We start from the raw sequence: 19,096 nt of genomic DNA on the forward strand, positions 1-19,096 counted from the left end.
AAGTGAGCTGGCAGAAGTCCAGGTTCTTTCCGGTGGTGCAGACAGGGCGCCCTCTGACTGACCTGGCACAACTACAATGGGAACCGAGGTGCCTGCCTTATTTAGGAGTCCAAATATACCATGACTGGCCAGACCTCTGAGGTAAATTTGGAGCGAGCCCTTCAAGGACTTAGGACGTCCATTGCTTTCTGATGGACCCTGCCGCTCTCAGTAGCTGGTAGGATTGTAGCTGGTAGGATTGCATTCCTTAAAACGGTGGCGCTTCCTTGACTATTATATTACTTTAACATGATACTGCTCTGGATTCCCACAGCATTTTTCAGAGAGTTAGACTCTCTGATCCGGACTTTCATATGGGGGCGGGGCGACGCAGAGTGGGACTGACAATGATACAGCAACCGGTATCTGCGGGCTGGCAGTTCCCGACTTCAAGCCCTGTTACATAGCGGCCCAGCTGCAATGGCTAGTTAGAGACATGGCACTGAGACGGAAACCAGATGGAGTTCCACACTCTGCTGCAACACCATTACTTGATCTCTTGCAGGTGTTCCTCGGATTGGGCAGACCGACTTGGATAATTCACACAAATTCAAGGTGCAAGCCGAATGCTGGCGTCGAGGTCTGCAAAAAATGCGGGTTAAGGTCCCATAGTCCCCTGAAATACCGATAGACCTGCTGAGAGCACTTCCTCATGGGGGCCACTGTCGAGATCTGGATGTTTGGGTGGAAGCTGGGGCAACAAAAATAGGGGTTCTTTACAGGGACGTAGAGCTGCTCACATTTGAGGAGTTCCGCACAGAGTTTGACCTACCCCGTGGGCATTTCTTATTGCACACAGCGCTCACAACAGGAATACGCAAACACTGACATGTGAGAACTATGGAACCCCACCACATCAGAGTTGTTATTATAAGGCACCATAATGGCAGTGTCTTGTCTGTACAGAGTGCTACATGCAGATCAGCAACGCCCTTTGGAAAAACTGTGATCTCAGTGGAGAAGCAGATCTAGCCATCCAGATTCCAGCGAAGGATTGAGGTAATATACTAGCTGGGATACCCAGAGTATCTAGAAACGTGCTCTTTAAACTCATTAATTACTATGTCCTGCACAGATCGTACCTACCTCCAGAGCGTATAAGCCGATATTTCCAGGTAGAAGAAGCGGCCTGCGATCGCTGTGGGGAGGAAAAGGTACATACCCTTCATATGTTCTGGACCTGCTCAAGACTACGCAAGTTTTGGGAGGGGGTCTTGCACATAGTAGAAGAGGCTATTGAGAGAGAGGTCCCACACATCCCAGTCCATTGCCTACTGGGATGGTTCCCCCACACATCCAAGACTAAAGTCACCAGCAAATTCCAGGCTCTAGCGTTTCTCCTTGCTAAGCGCAAGATAGCCAAAAATTGGAAACATCGTGAGGTCCTAGACTGAATACATGAAGGCGAGAACTGCTGAAGTGGGCAGGTTGCGAGGGAAGGATATTGCTGAGAGAGGCTAAGAGGGAGATAGGGAACATGGAGGTGGCTTGAGCCTGGGAAACACTACTGGATGACTTGTTACACCACGGCCCGGGGACCCCCAAAATGAACACCTGTAAGATTCATATGAGCACTTCCTGGAGGGTGCACACCACTAAGGGTGAAACCTGCTACATAGACTTTGCCAAACCAAACCCACAGGGTTATTAAATCGGTCTATGACTGCCTTAGCCCTCACCCGAGTATGACACCGAGATCTGCCACATATAGCAAGAAGCCAATTCATACACCTCACACAACGCGGACTCACAGGGGGAAGGGGGTGAACAGTTAAGTGTTTTGAATTGGTACTGGGATTGCAATATTGCAAGATTCAGATCTGTACATGCAAAGGGTCAATATCCACGATGTACTGAAGTTTGAAACAAAAAACAATAAAATCGGTTTAAAAAAAAAAAAAAAAGAGGAGAAAGGAGATGCGTCGTGTTTAACTAACCCTAGCTAGGCCAAGACCTCTGTGACGTCATAACATTCTCATGACATCACTTCAGGATCTTGAGTGGCCAAGGTCGGTTATTCCGTTGAGATAGTTGGCTGCGCCTGGCTGTGGCTGTTGGGTTTTACTTGCATCTCTGATAAATAAAATACTCATTTTACTGATCTGCGCAAGTATTTCGCTTTTATTACTACAGTATTGCTCACAGTTACTGTCAAGATCTCCATAGCGTAAATAGCCCAGATCTTTGCCCACAATATTTGCCCACAATATACACCATTGTTAAAGATGAGCAAGCATACCCAGAAAGGGTATCCCAGATAGGAGGGCGCATCACCTGAAATTTCACAACTTGATGGAGAAGCTGTGAGCTTGGCTAGTTTCTAGGCAACCAGCCTTCCTGCTCAGAGTGAAGGAGTGTGCCTAGGAGGAGAGACTGTCTAGGAAGAGAAGCACAGCTCCGACCTGAGTCGTAAGAGGTTGCTCAGTCTCCCAGCGCATGGTTCTAGTAGTGAACTGCATAAACCAGTTTTTAACCCAGCAATGCGCCGTCTGGAACCCTGCAGAATCCCAGAAGACTGCAGCTGCTGACGTGTGGGAACGTTGCAAATGCGCAAAAAGAATCCTGCTTTATGACATTATCCTCATCTATGAGACTCTTTGGGCTTAAAAACTGTTAGAACTGAACTATGTTGCTGATACAACAACCGCTAGATTAACTTGCACCTGTGCCTAAACTTGCCTTGATTTTCGTAGGGACAGCCACCACAGTCCTTTGGGGGTACCATAGATTGTAGTGGAGAGCACAGTAGATGGTGCAGTGCTTGTTTTAGCACCCATACATGAGATCACTGAACCTTGTAGTTAGTTTCATTTTTTTTTTTTACTTAATGACCAGCACTGGCCTGGACAGTGAATTACTGTGTCTGTTTGAAAGTTTCACTTCTGAATCTCTGCCCCCCCTACACTACCTACCTCAGAAGCCTTTGATCTTTCCTTGCTACCCTGAGAGTCAAGTGCACAAAGGGTGTACGTGGTTTGCAGAGACATATTAGGTCAGGCCTCATAAAACCAGTGGCACACAAAACCAAACACCACAGTTGTGGCTCAGTAGCCCCTGTCTGCCATCTTCCCCCACCCCCCAAATAGGGCCAGACACACCACAAAGTCACATTATTCTCCACTGGATTACTTCACACATCCACACTAACTTCTAATGATAATTTGCTAATTTTTTCTACTGATTTACCTAATTGTCCAATTGTGACTAACACTTGTCACCAGCTCTGCCTCTGGAGTTTATGAAAGAGGTGAATCAGTAAATCCCTCTTATGCTATAGCCATATATCTTTTGCACCTGTCCTACCTCTCACTGATGATGTTTTTTTTATACAAGTTCAGTCCTGTATGTATTAAATAATAACATTATATTTGTTTAAATTGAACTCAGCATTTCAGAACAAGTTACTTACCGTTGGACAATGCTCTTTCTGGTGAAGACTATCTAGTTGCAGTTGCAGATTCCTCACCTTTTGAATATTCCCAAGGCGTCAGATTGGATCAGGAAACTTTTTTGCAGTACCTAAGCGCGCCAGCAAGTGGTGCCCGGTGGCTCCACACAAATGCTGTTCCATCCCAGAAATGAGAGAGCCTATATAGTCAAACACAAGGAGATGATGGATGGAGTGCTGAAACGTTTCAGACACTCACCCGCCCTTCACAGATCTGGGTTGAATCCATCATCGTTCTTTAGCTCACTTCACAACCCCAGTTTGGAACCAGCCATATGCAAATCAGTCTTGACCCTGTGCCTCATAGGAACAGTCCAGTCCAAACTGCCAGGCCAAGTCTTCCCTGGACCGGAAACAAACATTCGGGGCCCGGTTTCAGGGTAACACCCCTCTTCAGCCAGGCTAGCTTGAATCCAGTGGCAAAGTGAGCAAGGGACCCACATCTGGGCATACCCTGCCAACTCAGGCCGAACAAAGCAAACCCAAGAGAATGATGGACAGAGTGCTGAAAGTTTTCAGACACTCACCCCCAGTCACAGATCTGGGTTGAATCCATCATCTTTCTTTAGCTAACTTGGCCACCCCTAGTTTAGACCCAGGCATGTGCAAACCAGTCTTCACCCTGTGCCTCATCGGAATAGTCCATCCCGAACTCACAGGCCAGGTCCTCTCTGGACTGGTAACACCCCTCATCAACCAGGCTAGGTTGAATCCAGTGCCAAAGTGAGCAAGGGACCCACGTCTGGGAATACCCTGCCAACTTAGGTTGAACAAAGCAAATACAAGGAGATGATGGGCAGAGTGCTGGAACTTTTCAGACGCTCACCCCCAGTCACAGATCTGGGTTGAATCCATCATCGTTCTTTAGCTCACTTGGCCACCACAGTTTGGACCCAGCCATATGCATATCAGTCTTGACCCTGTGCCTCATGAGAACAGTCCAGTCCGAACTGCCAGGCCTGGACCGGAAACAAGCATCCTGGGACCTGTTTCGGTTTAATACCCCTCATCAGACAGGCTAGCTTGAATCCAGTGGCAAAGTGAGATAGGGACCCACATCTGAGCATATCCTGCCAACTTAAACCACCAGCTCCGAAGGATCAGATCTGTCCCCCCCCCCCACCAAGTTTGGGGACACCAAGACCTACTGGAGCCCTGCCGCACCAATACCCAGGGTACTGGACTTCCTGCAACCTGCACAAAGACAGGATCCCCTCCGGACTACATCTTCCGATGAAGCAAGCACCTGTTGAGAGACATCAAGACCCCTGAGACAGACATTGTGAGTGGCCCAGCCGTCCCGAAATCATCTCTCCGAGTTGCCTGCTCCTGACTGCGAGGACATCTTGACAGACACTGCCCAGCTGACTTATCTGCTCTGCACCCAGCCCCAGTAATTACGATCCAGCTGTGCTCCCGCAGTCCTGAGGTCCTTGCAACCTGCTTCTTCGAGTGGGCCCCTCGGACTTACCTGTAAATACCTTTGTGCAGTGCGTTTTCAAGTGGCCCAGTCTTTGGTAGCGCACCAGCTACCAACGACCTTAGCACCCTGCTCCCGGCCAAATCTGAAATGTTCCCAAGAATGCGCTGGTGGAACATTGGACCTGGCCTTGCTAAATACTGAAATCCAAGAGGTGAACCTTTAAAGTAGACTGTCCGATTTTACATGTAGGTTTGTCTTTCTCCCCATTGATTTCAGTGGTGCTTAATTATGCACAAATGTGACTGATTTTGCGAACTCTAACAATTCATAACTTTAAAAAAAACTTACTGTAGAACAATATATAAATGTCGATATTATTTTTGAAAATTGGTCTCAGATTTATTCTTGAGTATGTGGCTCATTTATTGCCTCTGTGAGTACAAAAAATGCTTAGCACTACCCTCTGACAAGCCCAACTGCTCGCCCACACTACCACAAATAAAGCGTTAGTATTATCTACTTTTGCCTCTGTGAACCAATAATGGACTCACTGGACTCTCTGCACAGTGTACTTCGTTTTAGTACACTATATAGCGATCCAGTTTCCTACACTGTCCCTGGAGTGGAGGCCTAATGACCCACTTGTCCAAGGTTCCGATTCTGTGTGCTTACCTGAATCCTAAGCTAACATCTAAAGTGTATGTTGTGCGTGTCTGTAGGTGTAGCCTGGTCAACACATACATTGAGTGTGTATAGCCAGCTTTAGCGTTGGTGGCACATGCTGCAACAATCTTTGAAGCAAACACAAGGAGATGATGGACGGAGCGCAGAAACTTTTCAGACACTCGCCCCCAGTCACAGATCTGGGTTGAATCCATCATCGTTCTTTAGCTCACTTCGCCACCCCAGTTCAGGCTCAGCTATATGCAAATCAGTCTTGACCCTATGCCTCATGGGAACAGTCCAGCCCAATTGCCAAGCCAAGGCTTTGTTGGCACCCCTCCATGGCCTTTTCTCTGTAGATTCTCTCACTACCACCCTCCAATTGCATCTCTTTTTAGCCCCTCTCTCACATTTATTTAATTTCTTTTATGGGGCTACTCATCCCAGTATAGGGTGCCAAAGCGCTTACCATCACACACACATTATATAGAGACAATGAATCGTACAAGTGTGTAAATCAATGCATTTCACTCAGAGTGTTCCAAACAACCAGGAAGATGGGCCTCATCAGAGCCGCAGCCTATCTTATACTCTGCGAAGCCTATCTTATACTAATGGTATACTTATTCACAGTGCTTTCTGTGTTCAGCTGGGCCCTCCTAGCACTACAAATGCTGCCCACTATTCACCACAGCCCCAACCAGGATTTAACTTCGTGACCCTCAGGCTACATACACAGCCTTCCGAAGTGATCAAATTAACCAACGGAGCTGAACCAGCAGAACAATGCATTTCCCACAGATAAGTTTAACTTGCATTTATTTTTCATTTATGGTGTGTGCAGGACACGTTATTATGCATTTACCGGTTGGTGAAAGGCCAAGAAAATAGTTACAGAATATTTTGTTCTTTTTAGCCGTGTGTCTGACCATGTCCCCACACTGACTGACCCCGCCACCATTCTTTCCCGAACACAGTTCCCACACTTTTATTTATGCACTTCAACCACTGCTCAAAAATCAGTAAACTGCTCGAGTATGAAGGGCTGTAACAAAACTAGACATATTTTGTTCTGTGCAGCATATTCCAGCGAGTCACTGAGAAATGTTGCACAGATAAGGCCCGAGTCCTTGCGCTCTCCTCACTCACAATTTAGCAAGGCACCAGATCTGACAAATGTCACCGGCGTGTTTGATGGCCAGTGCAGTGGCACTATCTGCCAGAGGTGAGGTGACATCACCGCAGAGTACCCTTTCGAAAAGAGCCGTTAGCCTGACCTGAAGCTCCTATAAGTCAGCATGCCTGCTGGCAGAAGGAAGGAGCCTGCCAACCCTATAGTAGGAGTGACTGTGCAGGAGAAGAGACGTGCAACATGGCCCTGGTGCGGTGGGGCTGCCAAAAGAGGACGGCTGCAGAGAGCGGTCTGAGTCTCTGTGTCGGTGGACAGCAAACTCTCTGACCTGCGGTTCCTGGCGAGAAATGGGCAATGCAGTCAGGGCTGTGATCCTAATTGGAATGACCTGAGCACAGTGGTTAATTTGTAAAAAACATAAGTGCAGGGACTCTCATCAGAAGGCAGCTTACACCAGCCCACTTCTGCTGTTAGCGCCGCCTAAATCAGAACCGACTACTAACCATGAAAATGGGGAGATGTGGCGCATGGCCAGAGCTGCTGACTACGGAGCAGGGGAACCAGGATCGAGTCTCTTCGTTGTCTCAACATCCAGTGATTCTGGGCAAATCACTTAATCCTCCCGTGCCTACCATAAATGAATGTGTACTGGTGCGCATTAAAAACCCCGGTGTTGATGATTAAGCACCAGTGTTGATGATTAGGAGCCCGTGCAGAGCACCGGAAACCACCGGCTCAAATTAGGCACTGCCTGAGCAGGTGTGTCCAAGAAGAAACTGTAATGCAACCGGACTACTGTGACTAAGAAGAAACGGTGGCATGACTTGTGTTTTAGTGCCAAAAATACGTGGCCGTGCGAGCCACATTGCTAAAGAAATGAGGCCGATGGGGTGGAAATGAGGCCGATGGGGTGGCAGACCGGCCATTTGAGATCAGCCTGTGTATTTTCTCACCACCCAAGGAACAGTCTAGTCTGTGCATGGCCGCATCTCGAGGACCGGACTGCACCAATCCCACAGCACCTGCTCTCTGCGATATCTGGCTACTTACAGGGACCACCGTGGCTGCCTGCGAGACCACCCCAGCTGTCAGAGGAACATCACAATTGGTAGCAGTGAGCTACGTTAACTTCACATCCAGACCACTGTAAGGCAGTACGGACAGGAACCCAAAACGTAATAGAAAAGAAAACGTATGTAAATGGGTGCTACGTCAGGGTACGAAAAAGAGGGTGGTCGGTGCCACACTCTGCGTAATTATAGGATGGCCTGGAGCGCACACAGTTCAAAATTTGAATCCAAAATGGTGGTATTAGTGATTCATTAATCGTCTACTCGCTGTTATATGTTTTGTTTTTATTGAAGTTCCCCAAAAAATCGTGTTTTCAAATAAACTCAGTGTCCATAGCTCATTGTAGCAGTATGCACAGTACAATTAATTTTTAAACAGCCCCAGTAATATAATACTGCAACAGATGTAATGGAAGACTTCTTAAAATATGAGTTACCAGTTCTTTAACCAGATACAGTTGAAGGCTTCATAGAAGAGATACAGCCGACACGGGTTTCGTCTAAGCACATTTTTCCAAGCCTGGGTTATCCGTGTCACAGTGGGACTCTAGAAGAGGTGAAGCTCTTTCCCTCGGTCTGCATTTGGAGTGTTTCTGGCTGGCTGTAAGTCAGCTCTGCTGGGCCCCTTCTGTTCCTGGACGGCACAGAATGTATTAAGCTCATTTGTAGACATGCTATGGGTAGTAACTGGTGCGTTGACCACCCTACATAAGCTTGCTTTTCACTATTTTGCAGTGCCCACTGAGTGTCATTCGTGGATAGAATGCTGCCTACAAGAGGTTCAGTTTAGGTCTGATCTGCTCTGGTGCTTCTCTGCATCTTCCTACTCATCACTGTTTGGATTCACTCTCCACCGTACAGCGATGTGCCCCAGAGCATCAATCAGTCTCATATTCATTGCGTCGGGATCCGGAAGATAACGATGGCAGTTCCGAAGCCAGACCTGGTGCGGGTTCTTCTATGGCCCATCAACATTGGTTCAAACAGGTCAGTCTGCGTCTCACCAGGCTGGAGCTCAGGGCCGCACCGGAACCAAAGGGTGGACTCCGAGATTGGTGCATTTCAGCAGACCTGGGCCGCCTTCCACAGCATTCCTGCATCCCAGCCCTTTCGCTGCATGCTTTATTTACACTGCAGCAGCTTCCAGGGAATGCTGGATTGGGGACAAGTCAGCCCGGTCCAGGAGTCTTCTAAACATGTTCGGCATGATTTCAAAATGAACTGTTGTGAAACTCTTTGTAGGACGATGGAGCTTGCTGTTTACCTCACGTCACCCCTAAAAACCTGGTCAGAATCCTCCCAAACCAAATGACTCCCCCCCCCCCCCATGCCTGTCACCAGGCAACGGCTGAGATTCACTTCTGGACCAGTGGCTGGACTCAGAGCTGTCCAGGTTCAGAGAGCGGACCCTCTGTCACAGAGTCTGATGGAGACACCAACACCAGCACCCTTCCCTTCCTTTTTAGGGGTCATGGCTGTGATGCTTTGCGTGTCTCACACAAGGTCCAATGTGGTCTCACTTCTTGGAGGGCCCTTTGCTTGTTTAAGGCTGCCAGACTTAGTGCAGAAACAAACATCGGAAGCCATGTTAAGCTTGATCAGGACTCAAATAACAATTTAAACTGGAATTGATATTTACAGCTTGACAGGGAGTCCAATCAATCAATCAGCACATTTGTAAAGCGCACTACTCACCCGTGAGGGTCTCAAGGCGCTGGGCCTTTGTTAGAATGGGTCGAAATGTGGCATTAAAACGGAAGGGGGGTGAGGGTAAACGGTTCAGCACCTAACCAAAGATATCACAGAGGGCAGCGATGTTACTGCGCTCGTTTGTAAGATATGTATTAATGAATCAACAACACAGGACTAAGCCATAAGCGGGGGCGCTGTGTGTACCACCACATGTAAGTTAGCTGTATGATGGGGAATCATAGCCACTTCGTTCGGCTTATCGATCACACAACGAAAGTCTTATGTTTATATTTTTTCCAGAAACAATCCAGGTACGTGGTAGCACAGATCTTGTGTGGGTGTGATGTGATGTGACAGCACCCAGTCACATGCAATACCCAGCCATTTCAAAGCTTTGCAAGAAGTGGTTTAGGGTGCTACGTCTTTACGGGACAGATATTTAGATGGCGCTTGCAAGTAGCTTTTCTGGTCTTATGATATTGTTTATCACATTTTGTTTACAGAGTTGGTGCTTTGATTTAAAGTGAATGCTTTCAATCAGTTACCTATGTAGAGCGACTACTCACCCGTAAGGATTTCAAGGCGCTGTTGGGGGGTGGCGGGGAGGACTGCAGTTCAGTCGAGGTGAATTTTGTTGAGTGAAGAGAGTTATATAGCACAACACCTCATACTCATATCACTTCTAGGCACTGCTAAGCTCAATAGAAATGCTAGGCTATTCTTACAAACAAATACTAGAGCTCAGCCTGTTTCCAACCACTTCAAGTTCACCAAGCAAGATAAGGGCAATTAGGCACATTTAAACAATGTCTAAGATCACTGTGTCATGGACAAGTGGGTAAACAGCTTTAGAAACCTGATGCTTCGGTTCCGAAGTCAACAATTTAGTCACTTTACCTCATTTAAGTTCTTATTTCATCATTGGATAATAATGTTATTTCTGAGGCCCAGTGAGCAAAAGCAAAATTGTTCCCCAGCAGGATGCTGGTAGTTTCCGTCATACCTCCACTCTAGGTATTTTCTAGTTTTGTTGGCTTTGAGCTGTTCGCTATAAGTAAGGCTCCCTGTTTTCCGTTTTTACAGATTTCTACAGATAAATAAAGACAGAAAACCATTTATTTTCCTGTCTGTATTTATTTTTAAATATGGATAAAAACGGAAATTGTGTTGTTTTTGAGTGATTCTGAATGCTGTCAATCATGACTGCCAGGCCGAAAGCTGTGCGGCTTGACAGGCAAGGGATTAAAAAAGAGAAATGAACTTTAGCAAAGAGCCTTAAACAGCAGTAGTTTTGCACAACCTTGATACCAAAATGTGCAAGATTTCTTATAAGAACCCGTAACACAGCAGTACTGCTCGCTGCTCTGCTGAAAACGCAGCTTTTTTTGCTAGTTTGCACATCAGACTCTTTATTCTTTTAGTTGCTTTAAAAAATGGAATGAACCTTTTAAATTCAATAGTATTTTATTATTGGATCGCTGAATGTTTTAATTTCTGAAATCTGTGTTCAATTGGAATGTGAGGGGAGAGGAGGGGCAATCGAACCCTGAATTGTGGATGGCTCTTTGAACCAACACTGCCATTTTTCCTAGTCGCTGCGGCCTAGTTGTTGCTAAACTGGGGACCATAAAGTGGGACGGTGCGCGAGCGTGCCAGACCCCGTAATACAGCAGTACTGCACCCTGCTCGGCTGAAAACACTGCTTTTTTTGCTAGTTTGCACATCAGACTCTTTATTCTTTTAGTTGCTTTTAAAAATGGAATGAACCTTTTAAATTCGATAGTATTTTATTATTGGTTTGCTGAATGTTTTAATTTCTGAAATCTGTGTTCAATTTGGAATGTGAGAGGAGGGGGAATCGAACCCTGAATTGTGGGTGGCTTTTTGAACCGACACCACCATTTTTCCTAGTCGGTGCGGTCTAGTTGTTGGTACACTGGGGACCATAAAGCGGGACACTGCGCGAGTGCGCAGCGGGTGCACCGCAGGCACGCCTAAGGCAAGCCCGTCTGCACCCATCAGCGTCCCGGAGGCGGCCGGCGCAGGAAATGCTGCCGGCTGACCAAGCGAGGAGTTACGCCACTTCAAATATTGCAGGCAAGCTCCTGAACATTGGTAGGTGTGTGAGCTGCAGCCCCCACCTCCCTGTTCAGTTGCCTGCAAACGGTCTTGCATGTAAATACTGTAACTGGGTGGCCTCCCCCAATCTCTGGGAACAAAATGAGAACCATAATATTGGCACCCACGTCGACCAGCTGCGCGAGGAAGGCAAGCATTTGAAGGCCTTCCTTCTTACTTTTTACTTCCCGCTCGGTAAAAAAACATGAGCTTCAGTTGCATGACCTGCTAATAGACTTAACCCCCAACATCGTGTTTTTAACCGAAACTTGGCTAACAGAAGCCTCTAACCCCTCTATTGCAAATGCAATCCCTCCGGGTTATCAGATCCTTAGGAAGGACCAACGCGAGGGGACGGGTGGGGGTGTGGCCCTCATTTTTAGGAGTTCCCTTAGTTGTTCTCCACTGCAGACTGTGGAGATAGAGGGGGCTGAGAGCCTGGTCTTTTTACTTCTGTCTCCGCTCATCAGTCCATTGCGGGGTACTAATTAACCGCCCGCCAGGGCAGGCTGGAAAGTTCTTGGAGTCTATCAGCCACACCATCTCCCCTATTGCTGCCAAATACAGTAATTGCCTAGTTCTTGGTGATTTTAATATCCACATGGATGACCTCACGAAACCTGAGTCTAGGGGGTTATGTGAATCTTTTGACATACCTAATATGACCCCATATGTCCACCTCCCCACCCATGAAAATGGGCACACGCTGGACCAGGTTTCTTCTTCTAACCATATTGAAATGGATGCACTCCTCCCCATAGCTTGGTCAGACCATTGTTTGCTAAGCTTGAGAGTGCGGCAGGGAGTTGGGGAGCCCCCAAACACATGGTAAACTTCGGGTGAATAGTTTTAGGCCTTTTCATCTGATCACCCCAGAGGCTTTGCAGAGTGCACTCAGTCTTCACCCTATACCCCATAGTGGGAACCTGGAAAGGGACGCACTCTCCTTAGAGAATTGGGTTCAACTCCGTTCTCTAGAACTGGCCCCTCCCACCACGCGGGCTGCGAAAACTAAAAGAGCCTCAGCCCCTTGGTTCACTGAGGCCCTCAGGAAAAGCAAAAGTGCGTGCAAACGCCTGGAAAGAGTGTGGCGAATTAATTATACACCCATGAACAAAGTTGTTTATAAACGGGCATTGAAAGATCACTACAGGAAAGTTTGTGATGGGAAGAAACTCTTCTTGTGCACTAAAATCGAGCAGGCTGGGAATAAAAGCAGAGAACTCTTCAACATTGTAAAAGAGTTCTCATCCCCTAGGGCCATCAGCAGCCTTTTTGTCCCCAGTAATGATTGGACAAATCAGATGGCCTGTTTCTTTCATGACAAGATTAAAATCATCCAAGACTCTTTTTTAACTCAATCACCAGTATTAGTAGGAGACATGTGTCTGCCCTCTACTGGCAGCGGTAATTCTGGTCCTTCTCTCACGCAGTTCCCTCCCATTACTTTGGAGAAATCCCTTGCATTAATGAAGGCCCTCAAATCTGGCTCACCTACTGACCCTTGTCCTGCAAAAGTACTGGCATCAATTGCAGAGGAGATTAATCCGGCAATTAATTTAGTCTTAGATACCTCCCTGCATGTGGGGCAAATGGCGAAAATCTGGTAGAATGCAAAAATTCTTCCACTCCTGTGGCTGACCCTTCGGTTGCCAGTAACTATAGGCCGATATCTTTACTGCCCTTCTTCTCCAAGGTTTTAGAGAGATATGTCAACTTGGTTACCACTGACTACGTGGAGCCCAACCATCTTCTGCATTCAAGGCAGGCTTTAGAGCTAATTTCAGCACAGAAACAGCCCTATTAGAAGTGGCTGAAATCATTAAAACCACACTTGACAAAGGGGGCAACGCGGTTTTGGTGCTGCTGGACCTCTCAGAGGCCTTCGATACCGTGCCCCACATTGGACTACAAAGAAGGCTTGAAGAGGGTGGTATTGGAGGCACGGTGCTTACATGGTTCGACTCCTTCTTAAATAACTGTCAGCAAACTATTTGGTCCCTGCCTTTCTCTGCTCCCGTCACCCCCATGAATGTCAGGGTCCCTCAGGGCTCAATTCTCAGCCCAACAATGTTTAACTTGTATATGGCTCTCTGGCGCTTCTTGATGAGAAACAGGTGGCAAAAATAGTGTCATATGCTGATGACACACAATTGTTGTTTACTTGTGAGAAGGGCGCCGAGTTCAATGGTAATGGGATTAACATCTGTCTGTCAGAGGTGTTCTCTTGGCTTAGGTAAAATCAATTGAAGTGCAACTCTGAAAAGTCAGAGATAATGTTCTTCGGCTCCCATTCCTGTGCAATATGGCACAACTAGTGGCCGCAAGACATGCCCCCCCGCTATGTCTGTCAACATCGTGAAAAATCTTGGGGTCAAATTTGACAACTCTCTTTCAATGCAGGCGCAGATTCAATCAGTGGCTGGGACCTGCTTTGGATTACTGCGAATGCTAAGGAACTTTCTGCCCCTGCTTCCAGTCTCTCACAGGAAGACGGTAGTCCAGGCCTTGGTGGTATCGAGACAGGACTATGTAAACGCCTTGTACTTAGGCCTTCCTGATTATTTACTTGGCCGCCTACAGGTGATCCAGAATGTGGCGGCCAGAGCCATTCTTTTGGCTGGGCCAAGAGCACGTACGGCCCCTCTTCTGTCTTCCGGCGCGGAAGAAGATTCATTTTAAACCGTTAGAGCTGGTTTTTAAAGCCTTCCATAAGTTAGGTGCCCCATATCTTGGGGAAAGATTCCAGCACTATATTCCACGCTGAACCCTGAGGTCTTCTGCCCAGTCTCTGACCATTACCCCTACGATACGCTCTCCCGGATAGGAGGAAGATCTTTTCAAGTGGTGGCTTCACGCCTTTGGAATAGCCTGCCCCTCTTTCTCAGACAAGTCGAGGATCTCTTCACTTTCAGGAGACAATTAGAAACTTGGCTTTTTGAAAAGGTACCCAACGTGTTGGTGTACTTTGTTCTGTGTTGCCGGCTTTTTTCATAGAGCCGGGACACTCCTTGGAGTAGCCGTGCGCTCTATAAATACCTGCTAACATAAGTGCGTAGTTTATCATCTGAGTGTGTACATATCCTTGAAACCCGTCAGCCGTTCAGGAACGAGTGTACATTAACGGGTTAAATAAATGCAGACGTTTACACATTTCAGGTTCATTTTTTCACAAAACCTAAAATAAATATGGACAAATACAGGTAAAATAAGCAAAATATAAATATGGACAAATACAGATGGAAATGACAAAAATATAAACACTATAAAACTGGGAGCCCTAGCTATAAGCCACTGGAGCCACCTTTTATAAACTTTGTATTTGAGTAACTTTCCTAAAGCTGAAGATTCAAATAGACAGGCTGCTGAAGTCTGTCTTCTATTTTTACAGTTCATAATTATTAATGCAGGAGATATTATAATTTTCCATTTCTACGGCTATAGATTTTTTACCCAACGATATTCAAGACCTTTTAGCTATATGGTCATCGGCTTCCAGGATGGTGCCATGTATTACTACTTTAAGATTCGGTTTAGTTTTTCATTTTACGTTGTAAATGTCCAGTGGTTAAGATAGTGCTCAGAAGCCATAGTTAGCCTGTTTCTATGTGCTCCCGAATTTGGAAGGTAAGAGAACCCAAAGCAAAAGATGAAGTGATTTATACATGAGGACACACAATTCCGTCAGGTAGGAAACCTACGGTAAGACTCGAGACCATATTGGTTTAGTTTAAATACTAGGAAACGCAAGACTAATCATCTTCAAATAAAAAGAGATATTTGTTTCTTGAAATACTAAAGGTGGGTAATGGTATAATACTGCTGAAACGAAAAATCGCAGAATTTCTCCTACACTATGCTACATAATTACATTGAAGAGTTAATGAATGGCAGCAGTATGATACTACAGTGAATACAAACATCGAGTTCTAAATTTTAAAGGTTAATTAGAAAAACGTGGAAAAAGGTCATTCTTTGTGTATCGTGCTCCTGAGGTAAGGACACTCCTGTGAGGTCTTCAGTTTCAATGCTGGTTTAAACATAAAAAATGACCTACTAACAAATGAGTACTAAAAGGTAAGACAAGCCGTTTTTCCTTGATATCAAGCCGATATTCAAAATGACATGGAGCTATTATTATAGATACACGTTTTACACAATTACCTGTAACGCGGGAAAGTGAGCCAGTACCGTGGCCATAAGTTCCTCGACTTCAAAAATAGCTTGAAGCAGATAAACATCCGCAAAGCTCAACTGGTTTCCAACAAGAAAATCCTGGCCGTGTTCTCTTAAAACCTGCAAAAGATTAGAATACCCGTAAAAATATTGCAGGAGAAGTGAAAATACTTCAAAATGCAGTATGACATACCCTTGGTAGGACTGTTAATGCTCCGCTAACTTAGTGTGCATTCATGCAGCCTACACCTCTCACCCACCCAGCAAGGAAAATAAAATGGTTTAAATGTGATCATTTCGCCAACTTGTAGAAGAAGAGCAGGGTCCTACAAACACTTTCAGTGATGACCCAGTAGTAAATCCAGGGTAAAATCACACACTTGTTCAATACAAAGGTCAATGGAAGTTATGTTGAATACTTCTGGCCAAAGTCTGAGAAAGTGTAAGTGCACTTCTACATAAATATGAGGAAAATGTACTGGAGAACACAGAACACTGTAAGGCACATTTACCAATGTATTCACTGCCTTTGATAAGCTAAATAGGTTGCCTCTATGGTGAAAATTGATCACCTGGAATATACCAAATGGAATACAGATGATGCTTTATGTGCAATACTTGGATTAAGATTAAATTAGAAAGAGAGTGGCAATTTCCTAAATCAGTATTTAACAAGAGGGCAGCAAAACAAGTTGTGTTTTGGCCCAATTACCATTTAAATTTGTATTTGGTGTGTCACCAACAATTTCGAATGCACACAAAACATGCCACAACTCACGCCGCCTGCCATACTAAATACAACACTTTGCCAATGGTAAAGGGAAAAAAATGAAAGAATACAAATGAAAACATGGTGGATGTAATTTTAATGACAATCCCATTTCTCTCCCTAAAATGTTCTTTTCTATTCATATAATGGAGGCAGTAAGATCATGATTTTCATAAAAATCACAATTTTATTGCAGCAACCCTGTTTTATTTCGAGTTTAATTATTTTACACGTCTGTGAGTATCTCCAGCAATCCACTAGGGCCAGGCCTTCTCATGGTACTTTCACTGCCACATTCTTCTGATTTTTGTTCCACATCAGTAAAATCAACCTATATGATTCTCAAAATAGCCCCAAAAAAACAGAAAGATCCCCTTTATTGGCTAATACCATATGCCAAAAAGTGTAATGTAAATGATGGGATGCACAATTTAAAAATGTAAACTCATCTGACACATATGAACAAACCAATGAAAAAAATGTTTCAGATTAAAGTTCCACTTTCATACTAAGTTTGGAGTAAATCTGGTCAACAGTTTTTGCAGTAGGAATGAGAAAAATTTGCCATGGATATTTGTATATCTAGAGACGCAGAATACCCGCAGGTAATCCGCGGATTAACGTGCACTAGCGAACTCCTGATTGTCTGGCCACACCTTTAGAGAAAAGTTGTGGCGCCCATTTTGTTTGTCTCAGAACAGTCGCCGGCGTTGAAAACGACAGTGAATATTAAGTGAAGGGTTCAGGAGAGAGGGTCCCTTGCCCCTTATGTATGCTTAAAATGACAGGTGAAGGTGTATTATGGCCATAAAAATCCCCCCCAAATTTTTGAGGATCGTTTGCAAAATCTGCGGATTGCTCGAAAGGCTAAGCACGGCCCCCTGTGTACCTTCACGGGGGTCCGCGTATTTAGCGAGGCTGCAAAAAACCATACATATTTATATACTCGCTCTTCTCCCACACCCAAACAGATACTGCTACACCTACTCACATACCCATACGGAATCTCCCACATATTCCGTGTTACACCCATACAGACACTGTCAGACCCATTCACATACCTTTGGCACCGTGTGACGAATCTTCACGAAATCTTTAAAACTAATGGGGCAGTCAGGCTAGCTCCTGTGTTGAAGGTTTCAAGGTAATTGTTAAGCAGGGGCAGAGAAAAAGGAGGGGGGATACCAAAACGCATTTTCTTAATGTTAAATTCCATAGGAAACTTTAGACACGGCTACAACCCAAACTGCTAAACGGAATTACACCAAAATTAGCAAAAAGGTAGCTCTGGGTCCAGAAAGGACTCATTTTATTAAATGGTGTAAATCCGTTGCTGAGAAATTTAAACATTTCTCAGATATCCATATATCTCAAGTCTGCAATCTGATTGGCTGCCAACAGTTCCAACCAGGAAGTGTTGGCAGCCATCTTGTGACTCGATTGAACCGAGTCGCAAGAAAAAAGGTAAAAAAAGGATTTTTAAAAATCAAGAAAAGGGGGCAGGGTAGAAACATCCTAACCCACCTAGGCCTGCTCAGGGGGTCCCACAGAGACCCCCAGGGCCCAAAAAACCTTTTTAAAAAAAAAAAAACATACTGCGGGAGTCGCGTTAAGTGCGCGATTCCCACAGAATTTCTTTTTCAAAACGAAGCGCGGTCTACCGCGCTTTGTTTTCTTTAAGCCCCCGGGTGGGCCAGGTCCCAGGGGCAATCATTAAAATACATGTGGGGGCCCGCGCAGCCCGGGGACCATCACCTCTGCGGGGCTATGTTCTTTAATAAGAGGGCCACGCTGGGACCCCACAGCCCCGGGGACCACCACCTCCCCGGGGATATATTAATGAAATGCTCGGGCCATGCGCCCCCTCCCCTGCAGCTCCGGGGACTCACTCCCCCCCACATAGCTCTGGAAACCACCACCTCCCCGGGCACAAATTAAGTAAATGCAGGGGTATATTGCGGCCCACCACATCCCCGGGGCTACACAGAAGATGGAGAGTGGGGGCCCCTCCAGGAGCCCTTAAAGGGCCTGGGGACCGCCGCCCCCAAGAGCTGGCTCCAGCAATGTCCGGGGGTGCTCACCCCCGGGACATTCCAGTTTGCTATGGCTTGGCGGGAGCACTGTTCCCACCAAGCCAGAGCAAACACTGCTTTGGTTCTTGGAAGCGAGAGTATGGAAATGAAGCAGCATTGCTTTTGGGCAGAGGAAGCCGCATTTTAGCAGCTCCCACTGCCCAAAAGCAATGTCTGCTCCCGCAGGAGGCGAGGAGCCAGCAGGGACCGCGAAGGCCTTGGGGCTCCCTCTGCGGTCTCCAACGAGAGGGCAAGCCCCGGGGGATGGGGTCCCTGGAGCCGAAATCGACCTGGGGAGGGGGACCATGCGCCCCCTCCTTTAAAATAAATTATAAAAAGAAAAGAAATGGCCAAGCCCCCTCCTTTAAAAAGAAACAAAAAACGATTGGATGGGTCTCAGGGTTGGGGTCCCCGGGGCTGAAATCGGCATTGGGAGGGGTGCTGCACCACCCCCTACCCCTTAAAAAAAAAAAAAAAAAAGGCCCTGCACGGGA

The 19,096-nt window shown here is 46.2% G+C and overlaps 1 protein-coding gene across 1 annotated transcript in view; it reads right to left on the minus strand.

Annotated features, from left to right (window-relative positions):
* Positions 1-19,096, minus strand: part of LOC146817240 (glutathione S-transferase-like) — a 465,743-nt gene that overhangs the window by 33,463 nt on the left and 413,184 nt on the right. Inside the window, exon 6 of the mRNA XM_085610837.1 lies at positions 15,750-15,881. Coding sequence (XP_085466963.1) covers positions 15,750-15,881 — 132 coding nt within the window. The remainder of the gene's footprint in view (positions 1-15,749; positions 15,882-19,096) is intronic.

Source organism: Triturus cristatus, chromosome 6, assembly GCF_964204655.1.
Source record: "Triturus cristatus chromosome 6, aTriCri1.1, whole genome shotgun sequence".
Taxonomy (NCBI): Eukaryota; Metazoa; Chordata; class Amphibia; order Caudata; family Salamandridae; genus Triturus; species Triturus cristatus.